General features: G+C 38.2%; 1 protein-coding gene across 3 annotated transcripts in view; it reads right to left on the reverse strand.

Annotated features, from left to right (window-relative positions):
* The window catches only part of SOS1 (SOS Ras/Rac guanine nucleotide exchange factor 1), a 50,367-nt gene that overhangs the window by 19,171 nt on the left and 11,303 nt on the right, over nucleotides 1-19,893 (reverse strand). For all 3 annotated transcript variants that reach the window (XM_080341994.1, XM_080341993.1, XM_080341992.1), the window contains exons 3-8: nucleotides 18,693-18,824; nucleotides 17,987-18,151; nucleotides 14,251-14,460; nucleotides 13,637-13,780; nucleotides 10,103-10,213; nucleotides 9,895-9,993 (exon numbers count right to left, since the gene is read on the reverse strand). In XM_080341994.1, the coding sequence (XP_080198120.1) occupies nucleotides 9,895-9,993; nucleotides 10,103-10,213; nucleotides 13,637-13,780; nucleotides 14,251-14,460; nucleotides 17,987-18,151; nucleotides 18,693-18,824 (861 nt within the window). The remainder of the gene's footprint in view (nucleotides 1-9,894; nucleotides 9,994-10,102; nucleotides 10,214-13,636; nucleotides 13,781-14,250; nucleotides 14,461-17,986; nucleotides 18,152-18,692; nucleotides 18,825-19,893) is intronic.

The raw sequence follows: 19,893 nt of genomic DNA on the forward strand, positions 1-19,893 counted from the left end.
CAGCCGTAAGGATGACCACAAGGCTTATTCTAGGCAGCTTTGGTTCATGTAGCATAATCTGGCACACTCTCGACCTAAGCCCCATTAGGCATGAGCGCCTATTCATGCAACAACCACTGAAAGAGGGCTGACAATGCACCACAACAGACATTTCAGAAAATGTCTCGGGGAGAACACATCACCCCAAGAAAAAACAGACTACACTCATCATATTCCTCTACTCTCTAGATTTAACACAAAGGTAACATCTTCCCTTTGCTTCCATTGTGCAGATCATCTAGGTTTAGCGATGGCTTCAGATGAGGCAGATGCAGCACTGCTGGCAGAAGTCCTGAAAGCAAGCTAAGAAAAATGTGGAACTACCTCTAAAATTCTGCATCTTTCCTGCACAGGAGTTCAAAGGAGGCTCTTTGCATTGTGCACTGCCTCTTTGCCAACTTCCATCAAGAGAGTTTGGCTGGATTTCCTAACATCTCTGAGTAGCTACCTTTCAACAATGGATACAATTATTTTAGCCAAGACTCCTTGAAAACAGGCCCTATTAGATCCTACAATATTCTACCATTTGCTTGTAAGGGTAGTGCAGGAGACAGAGTAAGGAGCAAAAGGCATACAAAACACAGGACAAAAATCAATGAAAACTAGACTTAATACGTAACAAAGCCTTTGAAATTATTTCCTTATTTTTAATACTATCTCTATAACCTGTATGCTCCAGTCAAACTAACACAGATGCACTGTGCTTTGCATAAGGCAGAACAAAAATGGCCCATAGCCCAAAAGAAGAAAGTTTTTGAAATCTCGAAAAATCTCACAAAAAACCTCTGCAAGTGTAGGCTAATGTGAATAAGGGGAGTCCTAACCAAAGAAACAGAAAAATAAACCCCTATAAAGGTGCTACATTGGTAAAACTTCTGATTACTTAACAACTCAAGTACCTTGAAAAAAAACGACTCGCTGTACATTCTATTCAGAAACATTTTGGTACAGATTAAAACTCCTTACTGCAATGCATTCTGCTCCTGTGCCGAGTTCATAAAATGCTTTTTACAGCAATTTCTGTTCAGTTGCAAAAACTTCGGTAGTCACAGAAAATTCCATGTCCAAAAGCAAATTAAATGTTTCTATACAGTGCTGGAGAGAAAGCAATTGTTTAAAACTAACATTTCTCCATCAGGATCCATTGGGTGTAACTCATATTTCCAACTGTATATACAAACTAAATCGAAGTCTAGCGAGTGTAATTATGCTCCAGCTTTAACATTTAGAAAGCAGTGTTTACAAGTATGCACCTTCTTAAGCATTAGAACAACATTAATGGCAAATCAGACAGTGCTGTAAATTATGAAGACACTTTTCTGCACACAGAAAAAGAATTTGAAAGTTTATATTCTAGCACTGCATAATTACCATAAACTGCTATCAAAATCAGTCCTAGTCAGAACTGAGCTTAAATTACAGCAGTGACTTTCATCTTACACTGTCCCCAGACAGTTTGGAAGAGGAGGTTAGGGCAAGTGAAATGGCATCACTGGAAATGCATCCAAGTTTCTCTGCAAATCCCACAGATTCTTCTATAGCTGTGCAGTGCCCCCTAATGAAAGAATCAGGTACATGCTAAATAAGTGTGCCTTTTTTTTAGAAAAAAAAAAAAAAAAAAAGATAAAGTGCCCTGTGAAAAATCCTATATTATTACAGGAAGGAGATGCAGACTTCTGATTACCAACAGTATTATAGTCATTGTGGGTTTTAATAATCTTATGAGAAAAAAATTGGTTTATAATTATTATAATGATTCACAATACTACTGGCATAGTATCCTGGCCATTCAAGGAAAACAAACTTGGAAAATAGACTGCTAAGGAAAGTATCTAATAAGTACTCTACATTCTAGGCCACAAGCTCTGAAGAGTTATCAAGAAATAGAAAACAAGGTATTTTGTTCTATCTGTTGCATTACACAAGAATTAGATATTTATAAAACCAGGAAATCCAAACAGATAGAAAAGAAATCCTCCTTATGCGGTACAAAATTAAACTATGGTAGTCCTTCTCTTACACTGTCAGGAAAGCATCTATCTAGAAAGGCAATGACAGAAAATATGTTTATACTTATGATGAGAATATGCAGATAATACTAGTAAGTGTCACGATGGATATAAAATCTTGTACTTAAAGTCTTACATCACAATCTAGACTTCTGTCTTCCTAGAAGATTATTCTAAATGTAACCACTGAAATCTCTTAACTGCAGGTTCCCCAGTTCATTTGGGAGGAGATTGCAAACCAGCTCCTATGCACTGAAGACATACCAGCATATGGGAGGCAGGGAAACTACAACTGAATTTACTTAGGCTTAACTCAAGATCACTTGATTGACTGTGCCAACAATACTAACTGTCCCTCAAAACATTAATCCAAGTAGTTCAGCGCATAACTGTCCCACATTACAGGTGGAGGCTGCACACAGCAGTACTAAGAATGAACTCAAAGTAGTAATGGCTCTGGGAAACCTCTTCAAAATCCACTATCTAATTTTCTCAGACATCCTGAAGGCCACAGCAAGGCAACAGAATGCTCGTATAGCTGGCAAAGCAAGCCTGATCTACAGTGTAACCTGGCTACCTGCTCTCGTTCACAAGATCTTGCAGTGCGCTGACAGCAGGGACTCCAGCCTGCCCGTTCTAATGCCTCATCATTTTCTTCAACATGTTTCTGAGAATGGTGTACCTACCCAAATGCAATCCTGAAACAGGCTATTTTATGGTCAAGAATAGAAATGAACATGGTTTCTCCTCTGACAAACGCAGGCAGGCAGGTTTGCTGGCACTCTGACACAAAAGAATCCTGGAAGCAGGCTCAATAGCACTGACCTGCCCAAGGGCTTTTCTTGACTTTCTGCAATTCCTCCAAATAAGAAAAAACTCAATCCAAACCAGCAGTATGCTAGGGAAAAAAGTGCCCTCATATGCAAAAACCTTAATTTTCAGAAAGCATTAGGAATAATCTGCAATAGTAATTGGGGTCAACTGCAGGGAACACTACACATTTCTGAAAAATTAAAAGGCACTTCACACTTGAAGCTTAAAGGAAACTCCATGCCATATTTCTAGACGTACACACACAGCTTTAATGCATTGGAATTTCAAAAGTCATTTTGTTTTCAACATCAACTCAGAAAATTTTGAGCACAGTGCAGTAAAAATGTGCATACATCTGTAACTGTTTATTTATATATATTACAGCAGAACTGTTTGCATTGAGAGTCGAACAGAAATTAATATATTATTGAAGTAATGGTGAACACTTTAAAGTTTAACTATGCTTTCTCAGTTTAATTTTTAAAAGTTACATTTAATCACACATTCTTACACAAACATGTGAAATATTAAAATTCAGGTATCAGATAATTAGTTACAAAAAGCCTCCAGCATATTGTAAAAGAGATATGAGCTAAAAAGCCCTCATCTTTTAATTTACATGAAGTTTTAACTCGCATAATACAAAAAATGGTCAGCCCATTGGGAAGCATATTGTAGAAGTAAAGCATTAAAACAGAGGAAAATAAGAAGCATTTCAACTTTTAGTGCAAGCTTCCCAGGTCTTTCACAGCTTGATGATGTGACTTAACATAGATCTCAAAGATACAGGTGAAATTTAATTACATCAAAATTCACCTGAGCCCAAAAAGGTGAAAACATTTAGACTAAAGGAGCAAGTGAATTTAAGGAATTGATACTTTGATTACTTGATGTGGATGCTCTTCTTTGGGGAGGGGGTGAAATGAAATTAAAATAAATCTGTTTCAGAAATAAATTACACTACTCTGAAGTAAGTACTACTTTTCAAATCAGGATGTACACTGAGGAAAAGTCAGGAAGAGCTACTCAGAAATGTATACCACAAAGAAATCTATCCATTGATGTTTCACCAATTCAATAGCTCAAAGTTTTCCATAACAGGTTTCTTACAGGGCAAATTTGCCACTAGCATTCCTACAAACGTGTATAGCCTGTCAGGACCATATTTCAGATTAGGTCTGCTCAAGTGCTACTCTAGCCTGCTACAAATCTCAACGAGTAGCTGCCCAGCACAGAAGAGTCTATTTTTCCTTTTAGTTTCTGCAACTGGGAAGCGATTAATGTATGTGAGCAATTCTCACTGAGCTTACAAAATCAACATTTCCTTCATCAAGGAACAGATACAAACCCAAAGCCTTATTTTTAAATAAGTTCCCTGATGTTCTCATAAAATCATTTCCTAAACATTCAGACTTTTGTAGGCTACTAGCTGCCATATATGTATATTATATGCCCAGATTCCATTACTAGGGAAATGGTTACTTGGTTTACAGGAGGCCTTGTCTTCTCAGAGTACAGAAAACCCATTTGATCTGCATTCTTCAAAAATATGAGTGGGGTTTTTTTGCATATGCTGGTGTCTCCTCCACAGCAGATTCATTACCTTTCTGCAACAAACGTACAAGTTCACACAGATCCTTCCAGAGCCTTCATGCTCTGAAATTCTCTTCTTTCTTACTGTCACTTTGGTTTGTCTCATCATTATTAGCAGACCTGCAGAATACATTAGAAATTTAAAATTCATAAATAGATAACATTTAGTTAGATCAGTATTTGAAATATCACAAAATATTTACCTAAGTGCTTCCACACTTGTAACTGAGATCTTCCATTTTCTTCCCCTAAATTTTCCATCATAGTCAAGACAATTCAATTTGAAAACATCTTCCCTTTCTCTTTTGCAGTTCCAAAGTGGATTAAAATCCCTTTCACTGCTATAATACAATTCAAATCCGATCTTTGCCAGCCAAGTTCACAAGGCCTTCAGCATAACTGGATGGTACCTCTATGTTTGGATAGAAATGTATGAATTTTTGAATGCTACATAAGATGAATTCACAATTTCAGAGATCACTCTGGGAAGCAATAGTAGAACCCTGTTAAGGAAAAAATAAGCAGAGGAAATGAGGGATGACAAGCAGAATCCCATCTGTAGACTTGGTCTACAAAAACCATGAATGCAGCTTGTTGCTTTACTTGTCTTTATTTCCTACATCCTTCCATAGACTTCCACTGAAGATCTCAAAGTATTGACAGAAAATGCAAACCTCTACTGCTACAAGAGCAGACATAGAAAGAATGTGGGTAGTGGGACAGAATCAACAACTCCACATCCAGAAACATTTCCACTGAAGGTATCAAGTATATGAAAGTCTCAACCATAGTGCTACCTCTCTCCAAGGATCTACCTCTTGTACAGAAGGTGACAGGAATGGAGGCAGGAGAAGAGGACAGGGAAATACACTACTGCTACTAAAAGACTATACAGCAACACAAGTGTATCAGGGACTCTATCATGACTGCCACAGTCACAAAAACTAACATCATCCTATAGGAGTCGAAAATCCCAGCTATGATAAGCTTCTTAACATTCAATCTCTGATGGACTACTTGTGTCAAAACTTTTATTTAGAAGGATCAAAATTCGTCCAAGTTCCTGTAACGTGCATCTGTTTTCATGAGAGCTTGGCCACGTGTGTCCAGCATAAACTGCTGCCAGGTAAGCTGGAGAGCTATCACCAGCAGCAGTCACTGAGAACAGGGAACAGATCACCAGCCACAGAGAACAGTCTGCCCCAGGACAGCTCTCCTCACTCCCACAGTGGTGGGGAGAATTTGCCTTGCAGGTATTCCTAGAAAACTGATGAGCAAACAGGACTCTGGAACCCTGCAGTTAAACACATAAGTCAAGTCAAAATTCAGCGTTCAGTTAGTGCTTCATGTGACTCCCCAAAGAAGGCATCATGTAAATAAGATCAGCCTGGCCCTGTGCCACCCTGCTCCCTTCTTCAAAGGATCAAAGTACAGCACTTGTTGGTCTGGCAGCAGATTGACAGTAACACAGCTCAAGTGTCACTGTCACAATACGCAAACTAGAAGGAGGAATTTTTTTACTTTTACTTTTGTTAGATTTTTATCCAGCTTCTGCAGAAAAGCAATTTTAGCGGGAAAAATATATTCTCCAAGGTAATTACTTCTCATTAGAAAATTCCCGGGAAAGAGACATCTGCTTCTCAAAAGCCCAGACAAATCCTGTGTATAAAGAAAAAAAAAGCGCTATGCCACAGAACATACAGCCCAATCACAACTCCATAACAAATTACATAAGTGATTGACAAATGAAGTGATACACATGTGCACAGACATATCTCTGATACAAACACACCGCAAATCCATCAAGTACCACAGCTAGAAAGAAAAAATTAAATACATTCTGAATAACTTTTTCAATTAAAGAGTTATCTCAGAGAGCCTGATTACTTAGATTAACAATAAGCAAGTCTGTGGAAAAAGTACACACAAACACACGTGACAAAGTTTTATTCTCCCCTATCATCTTCCATTTGGCTGCCAAACATGCAGCTGACTTAAAAGTGTAAACCCACTAGCATTTAAAGGAGAAACGCAAGAGAAGTGTTGTCAATGAAACCACACAAGCAGGAAAAAGAATACAGAACCTCATTTACCTGGCTGTATTACCATAATGAATATGTTCTGTACCTTTACAACATTGCAGTTGTAATATAAGTCCTCACAGCTTAACCATATGAAGTTCCTTAAATTTTTCACCTACTGTCATATTCTAGGAAATATCCTCCTAGACTTGAGACAAATTTTTACATCACCCAGGCTTCCTCCCCCTGACTCTCCAGGAAACACTCAAATACACACTTTGCAGTGCTAATTACACACTAGCAACAGTTTGGTCAAGCTACAATTCCTCCAGCAGATAGGCCTTCACCTGTCACAGAGACAAAATCGCACATTATCTCCGGTGGATGTAAAATAAGTCAAGCTCAACTGCAGTTACATGTACAAATACATGTAAAACATTAATACTTCTGCTTTTACTTTTATTTTGAAACAGTATTGTACCTACAAGTTGCTGTGTTTGGAAAGAAGCACACCATACAAAGTGATCTGACAAACTAACATCCTTTGCTGACACTAAAAAAATACTTTCTTAAAATAATTCATAGCTAGTCTGAATCTGTGATTTTCTGTTTTTACTATTGATTGAAGGAGATTAAGAATCAACTAAAGCTGGAGAACCTGTTAATTACAGTGCCTGTACTAAATACAAGCAACACAATGTTTTGAGACAGTGATTTATAATTGCAGATACTGTAAAAACTTTGCAGACTGCAAAAGTTCAACTAATTAAGACTGAGTGATTCTCCACCCTGGGCTGGGTTGCACTGGTTAAAGATGGGATTACAAACCAACTTCATTAAAGTTATTACACTCTGGATTGTGAGCCTGGCTGAAGCAAGGCGGAAGAAGTGAAGTCAAAACCCAAAATCATTTGGGATGTGTCGCCCAACACGACACACAGCAAGAGACCTACACAGGAGCAACCTAAAAATACTCTTATTCCTAAACTACTAACATTTCACCATCCAGTGCCTTCTCTAGCAACATGTAACACATTTAATACCATCAGGTTTGGAACAGGGTTGTTTCTTATCTTGGAAGACCTTGTCAAACCAGATTTTTTTTTTTTTTCCCCAAGTTACATTAGCATAGTGAAAGAGGAAGAAAAAAAAAAGTTTAATTGAGGAGTATTTCTGAATTGCCAATCAAACTGGCAAGTTTATCGTCTACTAACAAAGTCTGAAAAAAACAAAAAACCAAAAAACACCCTAGATGCTATTGTGAAATGAAAGCATCCTGAGAATTTAAGATCACTATAGATAGAATTCCAACTCAAAAATATTTGCAAAGAGACAACAAGTTTCCATTTGTAAATCATGCCAGCCAAATCTGCACTTTTTTTTAAAAAAAAAAATCATCTATCTAGCTCTCCTGTTTTCCAGAACACATTATGGTTTAGTTATTTCTATTTAGCTATTTCACTTAAAAGTCTAAATTTAGAAAAGCCAATTCACATTATCTGAAAACTTGCAGAAAAGCACAGTTTCACATGAAGCTGCTATTTTATATAGTTACTTTCTTCTATAAAAGTTTGGGGACTTTCAGGCTGCTTGAAGGAAAACACAGCCCTCAGTCACATGCTAATTTTCCAGCAAAGTTACAGCATGGAGCTTCAGCTAAAAATAGTATATATATTTGTGTGTTCCTGGTGCCCTGCCAAACTTTAGGAGGTCTTTAGTTTCTAAAGAGGATAACCATCAGCGGACAGAAATTTACGTTTTTGTAGTCTGTATAGTTAGAAGGTAACTTTGAGATGCATTTTAAAGAGGTAACTTCAAAGTATGCAAGTTTACACAATATAGCTCAAAGAAAAACGCCAACCCCTTTATCCTTAAATCTATCTATATTCAAGAAAATAAAAAGGTTTTTTTCCACATATGACTTTACCAAGATTTTGTCTCTTTTTCATAGCATTTTAAACTCAATTACCATATACAGAACAAAATCCAACCCAACAATATCAGATTTACATTGGGGGGGGGGGGGGGGGGTGTATAAAGCATGAATGAGAAAAAGGACAAGAATTTTATTACATAAAGCATTAGGTCAGGAGTTGCAAAAAGACCGATACCCTTCTGGAGGTGGGCTTAGCCCTGAAAAAGGAAAACATGAGCTATTCCCTGTTTCTATAAGAACATATGCCCTCTTACCCCCTCTAAAATTACCAATGGTAAGAAGCAACACAGGATGCCTGTGTATCAGGCATTAATCCTTCATATTAAGTAAGACAATACCATGTTCACATGGGAGTATGCAAAGACACTAGGTACTCAATTTTGAGACTGTGTGATAAAAGTATGGGCATAGAAACCTTATGCCTCTGCAGACCTCTATCATACAAAATACAGACAAGCAGTATCATACCTCCCTTCAAATGGACTGTCATGAAAGGAAATGCTTATATGTTAAAAATGTCTGAAAAGTCAGAGCAAACCCATGAGCGAGACAAACAGATCAAGTATACATTCCAAAATGAAAAAAACTCCACGTTATACAATATGAGCTACGTGCCAAAACTGCGTGTGTAGATCTAAATCACTAAAAATGGTGTTACAACTGTAGATGCAGACTCAAAGATGCCCTAACTATTAGGTTATCCCAAGACAACCAAACAAACATTCAAGACAAACACACACAGATTTCTTCAAAAGAGCAGAGGGGTTTTTTTTGTTTTTTTTTTTTTTTTACACTTCTGATCAAAATTTCCTCAAGTAATTAAGTTTGGAACTCTGTGTCCCTTATACATTTCCACTAAGCCCAAATGAAGATTCTACTTGAAAGTTTTCCTCAAAATGCTCTATACTTCTTAAAGATTATTATTCAATGCTAATTGATAAACAAAAAAACCATTCTGCAGCTGTTTTCTTTCCGTGTGTGTTACAGAGCCTTTACTGTTACCCTGCTGATGTGAGGCCCCACTACAAAAAGCCAAAGAAGTATATATATACACCAACCAATCCTTCCCTTTGGATGAAAGTTACCACCTTTACAATCACCATGCAAGAACACCAAAGCTTTTACGAAAATAAAATGAAGTCTGAAGGGAAATCTTACTGTGATTTTAAATTTACAAAGTAACAGCTTGAGAAAGCCTTGGACATTTTCTGTAAAAAAGTCATTCGCCATTACCTCTTACCACTGTTGAAACAATCATTCCAAGAATACGAGTACCTAGATCTCTACTGCTTTCTAAACTACAAACTGATGTTCAGATAGTTATAGCACGCACCAGAGCACGTAACTTGCTTTACTTTCACCATAGAAGTTTTATTCCAATAAAAGGTTTTATAAAAGGTTTTATACTTAACTAAGCACACAAAGCTCTGGTATTCAACACCAAGAATTATGAAAAAACATCAGAATGACACAACATTCTTACTTTTAGCAGCTCAAAATAATGAAGACAGTGGTAAACAGGGGCAAGGAGCAGCCGGGGTAGAACATACTGAACAGCTTCTTTAAAGCCTTCACCTATTGACTAGAAACAAAATAAGTTTCAGTCTTAAAACCGTAAATGTATTGAAGTAACAATATAATGTAATTAATGTATTAATATCAATTATAAGGCCTATTTAAAGGAAAGTTACCTGTAAATAAAATGCTGCTCCTGGCTTTGATAATTGACTTAGAAAGTGATCATGAAAACCAGGCCGCAGAATATCTTGTGCATATGATTCATATGGATCAAATGCTAGTTCCTAAGAAGAAATAAAGAAAATTAGCTTTGTAAAATTATTCTGTAAGAAATATGAAGTTTAGATATTAAACACCTATGCTACATAGGAGAGACTTTTCTGAATTCTTTTTCCAAAACACCCATAGAGAACAATCAATACCTTTACATGCACAGACTCATGGAGTAATTTGGTCTGGAAGAGATCTCTGGAGGTCAAATGCTCCAGTTCCCTGTTCAAAGCAGGGTCCACCTGAGGGCCAAACCCACATACAGCATCAAAGCTACCTGAGGTTGCTCAGCACCTCATCCAGTTAAGTTCCGAGCACCTTCAAGAATAGAGACACCAAAACCCCTCTGGGTAGCCTATTCCAATATTCAATGGTCCTCACTGCAGATTTCCCCCTCCCCAGTATCTATCAGCATTACCCTTTTTACCATTTGCATGCTCTCTCTCACCTCACAGTTCTCTGCTGTGAATCCCCAATAAGAGCCTGCCTCAGTCTTTTCTACACCTTCCCTTCAGGTAACGGAAGGCAGCAATAATATATCCTTCCTCAGACTTTTGAAGATGGAATAAACGCAGCACTCAACCTTCTTTGTATGCCACGGGCCTCAACTCCTTCATCATCATGGCAACCCTCATGTACAAGCATCTCTCATACCAGGAAGACCAAAACCAGACACAGTATGTCAGATGTGGTCTCAAGTGCTCCCCAGAAATGAACCCTCAAACTGCCAGCTGCACTTTTCCTAATATCACCCAGTGGGCAGTCAGCCTTCACTGATGATTCCTGAGGATCTCCAAGCCCTGTCAATCAGTACTGCTCCGCAGCCAGGCAGCTGGACCACTGCATGTGGGTTTTTTTGTCTCAAGTGCAGAACTATTTATCTGCCTTTACTCCATTTCTCCAGCCTGTTACATGCCCCAAGAAGTAGCCCTGCCCTCCCATATGTGTCCCCACAAGGTGACATCAACTACCAACTTGATGAGGCAGACCTTCTCCCACAACACTAACACAGACATTAAACAGTATCAGACCCTGAGGAATGCCACTAACCACTGGCCACCAGATAGATTCTGTATTGCTAATAACAGTCCTTCAAAGCTTGCCAGTCCAGTCAACTTCCCACCCACTCTATAACTATACAAGCTAGTTTATATCTCACCAAACTGACTTAAGGATATGAGAGCCTGTGCTGAAGGCCTTGCTTAAGTTCAGATAAGGGACATTAATTGCTCTTCCCTTTGTCCATGGAGGTATTCATCTCCTCTTAGAAAGCAGTTAAGCTGGTCAGGTACAGTTTGTCCTTCAGAAATCTGTGCTGACTGTTGCCAATCACCTTCTAGTCTTTCATGTCTGGATGTGAATTCCAGAAAAATTTGCAAGTCTTCTCAGGGACTGAGGAGAGGCTGACTAGCTTTTAGTTTCCAGGATCCTCCTCAGTGTTTTTGAGATCAGACATTTATATTTTATATAGGTCACTGGAGACTTTCACAGCTCACCGCTAAATTTTAAGAATTCTAGACAGTGACCTTGCAATGACATTAGCCAGCTGTCCTACCCCATAGACTTACATATATCCACCTTAGCCCCTAACTTGTGCTTTAACTTTCACTCCTCTCCCTCAGTCTTTGGTAGCAGGCCTAACATGGAGACCTAGAAGCACATCTTGCCAGTAAAGTCTTAGAAAAGGAGACTAAGTATACCTCAGCCCATTTCATGTTCTCCAGCACAGGTTCTCTCACCCCATGAGCAAGATACCTGCATTTTCTACCACCTTTTTTTGTGCTATTTTATAATACCTATACAAGCTTTTCTTGCTCTCCTCCACATTCCTCACCAAGCTTAACTCCAGCTGAGCTGCAGCCCTTTTAATATCATTTCCACATACCTAGACAATGTTTCTACATTTCTCCTGGGAAGTCTGTGTTTCCTTCTGAATCACAGTATCATTTAGATTGGAAAAGATCCTTAAAATGATCAAGTCCAACCATTAACCTAACACTACCAAGTCCACCACTAAACCATGTCCCTAAGCACCACAGTCACACGTATTTTAAACACCTCCAGAGATGGTAACTCAGCCATCTCCCAAGGCAGCCTGTTCCAGTGCTTCACAACCCCTTCTGTGAAGAAATTTTTCCCCAATATCAAATCTAAACCATCCCTTGGTGCAACCTGAAGCAGTCTCCTCTCATCCCATCACTTGCTATTTGGAAGAAGGGACCAACACCCTCCATGCTACAACCTCCTTTCAGGTAGTTGTAGACAGCAATAAGGTCTCCCCCAAGTCTCCTTTTCTCCAGACTGAACAACCCCTAATTCAGTCCCTGAATAAGCTAAATCTGCTCTCCCAGTCTTAAGTCTTATCAACCTCACTTTTCTCAGGACCTTAAACTCTCTACCACTTGTGGCCAAGCCTGCAACTAGCTACAATGTTCGTGCCAGTTCTTCCTTGTTAAGAGGAAGAGGTCAAGTGCAGCACTTTTCTTAGTTGGTCCATCAGCATGTGCCACAAAAAGCTGTCCCCAGTGCCTTCCAGAAATCTTCTGGATTACTTGAACCACACTAAGTTGTCCACCCAGTAGATGTCAGGAAGGTTATTCTCCCAAAAGGACCAGGGCCCATGATAATGAGATGACTCCTACTTGTTTAGAGAAGGTTTTGCCACTTGTCAGTTAGACCCTCTTTGCAGAAACAGCTTGACCACAACACGGCCTTTGGTGGCCTCCTCTTCAATCTCAGTCCTTAAGCATTCAATCAGCTTATTATTCGGTAACAGAGCTCCATGTATTTGAGCTGATCTCTCAAGAATCCTGGCCTCATTTTTCCTACCTGTCCTTCCTGAGTGCCTATATTCGTTCATACAGTCCAGAATAGAGGAAACGGACACTTCCAATGAGCCTTTGGTCATCCCACCTTCTCAGGAAGATGGTGCAAGAGCCTTTGTTGTCATGCTTTCTGCTATGCATGTCCTCCTCTCAGTTCTTCAGTCTGCAAGCTTTGGTCTCCTTCCACGAATGAGCCTAGTTCAAAAGCCTTCCTCATCAGCTTAGCAAGCCTCTCAGCAAAGAAGCCCTTGTTCTACTTTGTCTTTCCATAGTAATCCTGATCTACAGCTGAGTTACAGAATATGTCCATTTCTGTCAAACTCTAGTCACAGGTGTTTTGTTGTTGTTTTGTGGGGTTTTTTTTTCTTTTTTTTTTTCTTTTCTTTTTCTCCTGTGCTCTCTGAAGTTTAAACAGCCTTACAAAAACTGAGGTTTAGAGACTAAGAAGGTAAAAGTACTACCAAAAATGGGCAGTCTATTCATCATGGTGGAGCTGAAAGAAGAGATCTCAACCTAAACAAAGGCAGCTAGAAAAGAATGGTGCAAGTGCATCTAAGTGCAAGTCATTAAAATACATATAAATAGCAAAAGAATCCTCAAGTATTCTCTTACCTCCGCCATGTCTTCAAAACAGCTGCCTACCAGCGGATGAGGACTACCTTCATCTGTCATTTCAACAGTGTCTTCTATATGACCCAGTAACTTCACACTAAGTTCATGAATGTCCGATATACGACTAAATATATTTTCCACATCCTGCAAATAGCAACAGAATCAGAAAAAAAAAATCAACACAGAATTAGACACAATTTCTAAGAGGAAGAATGCTATGTGCAAAGCTACTCTGTTACAATACAAAAGTCAAGCACTTCCTTAAGCAGAACAAGATTTTGTAATATATTTTATTACATACGTCCTGTATAATTTATACAAGATCATACTTAATTTTTAAAATAATTACTACATATATGCATAAATATATAAAAATTTACAATTACTCAGATATAGTAAAGAGAAGTGACAAATCTTAAATTACAGGCCAGTAATTCAATATAGTAAATTCGGTAGCTTCTTCCACAGTTCTGCAAAACCAGTGCTTCCCCACAAATGCTTCCTCTACTAATGATACATTAAACTGGATAACAGTTAAATTCTAGAAGTGTTCATGTAGATTTTCAGATATTACAGTAGGGGATTTTTTTGTTTGTGGTTTATACAATACTTACATGAGATGAAAATAGTTTGGAGTTGGAGGCATATGGCTCTCTAAAAACTCTGATAATGAGATTTAGTTCCCTTATATATTGTCGAACCTCTGCCATAAATGACTTTACTAGGTCATAATAGGTTTGCTCCCCTGAGGTGGAGGGTTCCTCATCAGATAAGGTTAGTGCACTTAAATCTTCTACATCTTGATTGAACATATCCATTAATACCTAGGTAGTAAAGAAGGGGGAATCCACAAAGTGAGAACAACTTCTTTTCAAGACCTTCCAGTAAGTTACCAGTAAAGGAAATCTATTATTCCCATGAAATCAGACTGATCAGCAGTAAGATTTACATATTATCATTCGGCTGAGCATTACAAAAGTAATAGTCATTGTTACGAATTTGCAAGTCATTATTTGCAGTGGCAATATCTGAAGAATTCCCAGTCATTTAGGCCAAAATCCAGGCATCTCTCCAAGAATGTGGTTCTAAAATCAATTACAACCTTAGGAGGCCTATGGACTAGACAGACACATTTACCATTTAGCTGTATTCTATTACTCTGAATTAGCCACACATAATCTAAGTTTCTGAAGCCACTATATTATCTGAAGTTGAAAAGCATGTGCACTTTGGCTTTTCAGTTTCAGCTTTAACATGAGTCACACATGATCATGCTCAGAAACCTATGATCTACCTGCAATGAATACTGGCCTGCCCACACACTCTGCACAGCCTGGTTTCTGTCATTAGTAACTCCCAAGCTCTCCTGTTAAAACAGACCCTTGAGGAAGGACATCAGCTTTGGGAAAGGTAGTAGTCATACTGCAGAACCACACAGGCAAAAGGACCTCTGAAAACTATGACAACCAGAGGTCCCAATTCATACCCAGGCAAGGCTTAGCAACACCAGCAATTCATAATTCAAACTTCAAGAGAAGATGATCACTGAACACTTCTTCCAAACATGGTATCTGAGCCAGGAGTCATTACAATGACTTAGCAAGTTGCAAACAGAAATCACATTTTGGATTGTTTCCATGATATTCAAATAACATCTTAAAGGCAAACTAAGTAAGTTGACTGAAAATTAGTAAAAGGCATTCTAATTTGAAATAACTTTAGCAGAAATAAAAACTAAAGAGGGTCCACAAACATTCTACAATGATGCAGCAAATCTTAACAACAAACTGGCATAAGATGTAGCTCAAGATACAAGATGACTTTCTCCTGAGATAGATGGGACTGTATTTATAAACACACCTGCTGCCCAGAGCTACACCCCTTCCAGGAAGTCACGCATGTATCAAACAATACATGTGAACCTCAAAATAAATGAGAACTTAAGTGCTGCTTGCCAGCCTCTCTTCCAAACAGCTGGAAGTGAAGCCATGGCAACCTACACCTGTTACTGCAGAGACTGACATGACTGCTGTCAATCAGTGAAAAGACCACAGGATCAAAGTTGTAAATACTCCTCTGAGAACCACAGGTGGGAAGGCTAACGCATTAAATGTGAACTAGAGTTTTTTTAAATGGCAGAAAACAGAATGAAAAGGTGTTTTTCAAAGTAGTTATAAAACTGGAGATCAAGAATTAAACTTTTGAATGAGCCACAAACAACATGACATTTACTCTGGCATTTACAGCACAAGTCTTCTTTCTTTAAAGCATGTTACAAGCACTTCTCCAGAAGACACGTCAGCTAACCAAGCTGTTGACTACTGATACTAGACAAATGAACTATTCTGCAAGAGAATACCTGGGGACCTGTAAGCTCAAGAGATGGTCTAGTAGGTTAATCAGACTTGAATAATGGAACACACACACCTACACAGCGCAGTAATTCTTCACAAAGGTCTTGTTCTAACACTCCTCAAAAATATACAGGTCTAGTTAGGAGAGAGATGGGCCCACAGCATGTTCCTTCTCCTAGTGAGTCAAAGGTCCCTGCAACACACCCTGGTCTTAAGCTCCTCAAAAAGCAGAACAATGGACATTTTGCATTAAGACTGACTTCTGAAGCTCTAAGAAGGTGATTAATCCTTTAAAGGCAGTGAATGTACATGGAACTCAGGTTATAAGAAGAATCCCAACCAATTCTGGGGAACAGGACATTATATAGGGTCATTACTGTAGGAAATTACATGGAATAAATGCAGGTATTCAAGGAGGCCTCAACATTTCTAACTGCTTCATGGACACAGTTCTAGCACATATCTGAGCCAGAGGACTCCAAGCTGTACTCAGGAGGTGTGTATATCACCACTATCAAATACACAGAAACAAAGTAACTATACCCCAGATATTGAATTTAGAGCAGTCAGAAGCATGAGCAGATAGAAGAAAAGCAGCTTGCGTTTTAATGAAGTTTGTTTTTTGACAACAAGGCAAAATTTTCCAGAGAGATGGATGGCACAAAAGCAAGTGTGAAAGTGTTAGACAAAAAAATGGCACACAGGGCTAAGAAACTGTTCTGGTTGTTTTGTTTCAAAAGATAAAAACAAGCAGAACACATGTTATGGGTAGAAACGCAATATACTATGAAGTTTTTCCATGCAACTGGAAAGTAACCAGCTTAGTAGCACTTTTCAATGGCTTGTTCTGCTGAGGCAGTAAACCAACAGGCCTTCTTCAGAGTCTTGCAAAAGTTTCTTCAGTGTACACAGAGAGTTCCTCCAATGTAATGTAATGGAAGTTCCTAAATCAACTTCCTAATGGCTTTTCTGCTCACCACCTTTCCCAGGACAGAAGTATGCAGCAACAGCACTTGTTCCTGATACTATTCTATGACAAATATTCAAACATACACCTCCAAACCCTGCCCTAATAACCCAGACAGATATGCCCAAAAGTAAGAGTGACCAAGTCTACTGTTCTGAATGAGAAGTACTTGACTCTTCAAGAACACACAAGAAAGTAGGATTAAAACAAACAAACAAACAAACCAAAAGCAGGAATGATACAGAGGCATTCACTGAAACACACAGATGATCCCAACTGACGATATTAACATAGACTGAGAAAAAATACTGAAAAGGGGTGATAAATCTGAAAATCGCTAGACTTCAGCAAGATTCAAGATTTTTAAATCCCATCCCTTGAAGGATTAATTTCAAGCTTTGTTTTCTAAACAATGCAGATGCTACTGAGGTAGCCACAGAAGCTAGAGTGCAAAGGCACCTGAAAGACAGACAGGACCTTGCTCTGTCACTGCTAGGAAGAGGCGACTTCTGTCTAAACCTAATGAATCTTCTGAAGCTACAAGAAAGACTACCTCCAGATAAAAATACGGACTGCTAGAAGGATTAGGCTGAGATGCTAACGCAGGACCATCAAAATACTACTTTTTACATGCAATACAGTTGTACTTATTTTGAGAGAACACTGAAGCAATTGCAATTTCAGCCTTCTTTTTTAAAGCTACAATATGAGGTTCCATTATTACAGCTTAGGAATGTTGAATTCTCAAGTTAGTGCTGCTCCACAAATTTTAAAGTATTCACACTTTGCTGAGATTAGACAAGTGATATCAAAAGGAAGAGAGACTTAACTATTAATAAGCACAAGCAACAGCTCTGTAAGCTTAATTAACTTTTTGGTACTTTTACTCTATTATTGGAACCATATTTTATGGGAGCAATTTCTTCTTTCAAAGGTACAACACTCCATGTATTTAATAAACAATAGACATTGTCCTCTCAAAACTTAACTAAAACTTCCATTGACATGAGAAACAAGAGTTAAACTTACCTTATCAGCACACATTGCCACTTTAATATCTTGTTTTGTAATCTCATAATGTCTTATATTCCGCACGTAATTCCCAACCAACTTTAAGATGTCTGCAGAAATGTATTCTAATACTGCCACTATGTAAACAGACACTTGGTGGTCAATTTTGTAGCCTAGAACTTCCTGAAAAGAAAAAAAATAAGCATTCACATGTTACTCAGTCTATGAAACACAGACCACAGGTTACAACTAAAACTAGAAAGTTTAAGACCCTGCTCAATAAACATTGACCACATACCCACAGTATATTTTAATAACAGAAACACAACAGTCTGTAGGCCTAGAGAGGACACAGTGTCATTGTAAATGCTGCTCCATTAACTGTGGAAGCGACAACAGCCAACGACCATCCCCAAAACCTCTCACTACACATTTAGGGCTATCTGAAGAAGTTTCAAGAGCATTTTCTTAGTCATGCAAAATGAAACAAGAGCAAACAAATTAATAGTAAATGAGTTCTTGGCTTTGTTTATCCATCAGAGAATAAACAGTTTTGTAAGTGAAAAAGAAATATATGCAATTAACTAAACTGGAACACTTCAAACTAGGTAACAAACATAGATATTCTTTTTTGGTTACATTTTGGGCAGCATACAGACATAATATGAAAAACAGGTGTCAACTTCTAATTGCATTCTAAAAGCAAGATTACATTGCTGCTTACCTTTAATAAGGGATGGATTTTTTCTACTGGGAGAGATAATGGATTTCTTCGTTTTCTTTTCTCAATAGCAGACTGAGCATCAGCTATTGCCCACTTATCAATAGGGTGGGGAAAACTTTTTTGAACACGATCCTTAAAAAAAAAAAAAAAAAGCCTAAAGGGTAAATGCACAATCTGAATGAGCTTAGCAATACTGCTATGTTATCAAATCGCTTGTCATTATTTAACAAAGGAATGTTAGCTAACTTCAGTACTTCAACTATAAAAGCTTGTACAACATGCGTACATTTTATCATTTTGGTAGATGCTGCTCACTACATTCATAGGGCTGTATCAGAATATCATTATCATAGAACAATCTAGTGCTCAAAATTTGAGAAATGCCAGAATTAAGTTGTCACTGCAGGCACAATTTGATCCCCTTGTGCACATGCCTGGTAATTCAGCATTTAAACACATGACTACATTTTATCCTAGCACTTTACTTCCTGTACAGAATGAGTGAATGGTCACTGAACGAGATTATGAGTCTTTTGTTCCACCTTTACTGATCAGCATATGGCCCAGATTGTATACATACAAACTAGTAATGAACATAACACGAAAATAAAATGTCAAACAGCACCCATGTATTTTAAAACAGTGAAATAGTCTATAGCTGGACCATCTATGCCCCAGTTTATTCACTCATTCCAACAGTTAGGGTGCTTGAAGACATCTACATTATCCCATGCACTGAACAACTCTCCTGCTGGAACCCACACACAGGTCTATGGGAGTTCGAAAGCTTCACCATTTTTGGTAGTCCTGGTGTTCACAGATGCAAGAAATCTTAATTTTTCAGATAACTTCACATTTTTTCAGATCATAGCTCTCACTGACTGTTTTGGTTGCAAGTGCTCACTTATGTAAATATGAGTGCCATTTGAGCAATCACAAAATGAGGAAGATGACGTTAATGACAACTTACAAAGACCTGGTACAGAACAAGGTACCTAAATAAAAACTTTCTGACAAAAAACTGGGACGGAATACGATTCTATAAAGCAGAGGTCCTATCAAAAAAAAAAAACCCCACACAAAAAAAACAACACACAAAAAAACCAACAAAACAAACAAAAAACCAAACAAACAAAAACCAAACCACCCAAACCAAACCTCCTTCACTATCTAATACCAATTCACTTCCCTAACATAGTCC

This window comes from Nesoenas mayeri (assembly GCF_963082525.1).
Source record: "Nesoenas mayeri genome assembly, chromosome: 3".
NCBI classification, from domain to species: Eukaryota; Metazoa; Chordata; class Aves; order Columbiformes; family Columbidae; genus Nesoenas; species Nesoenas mayeri.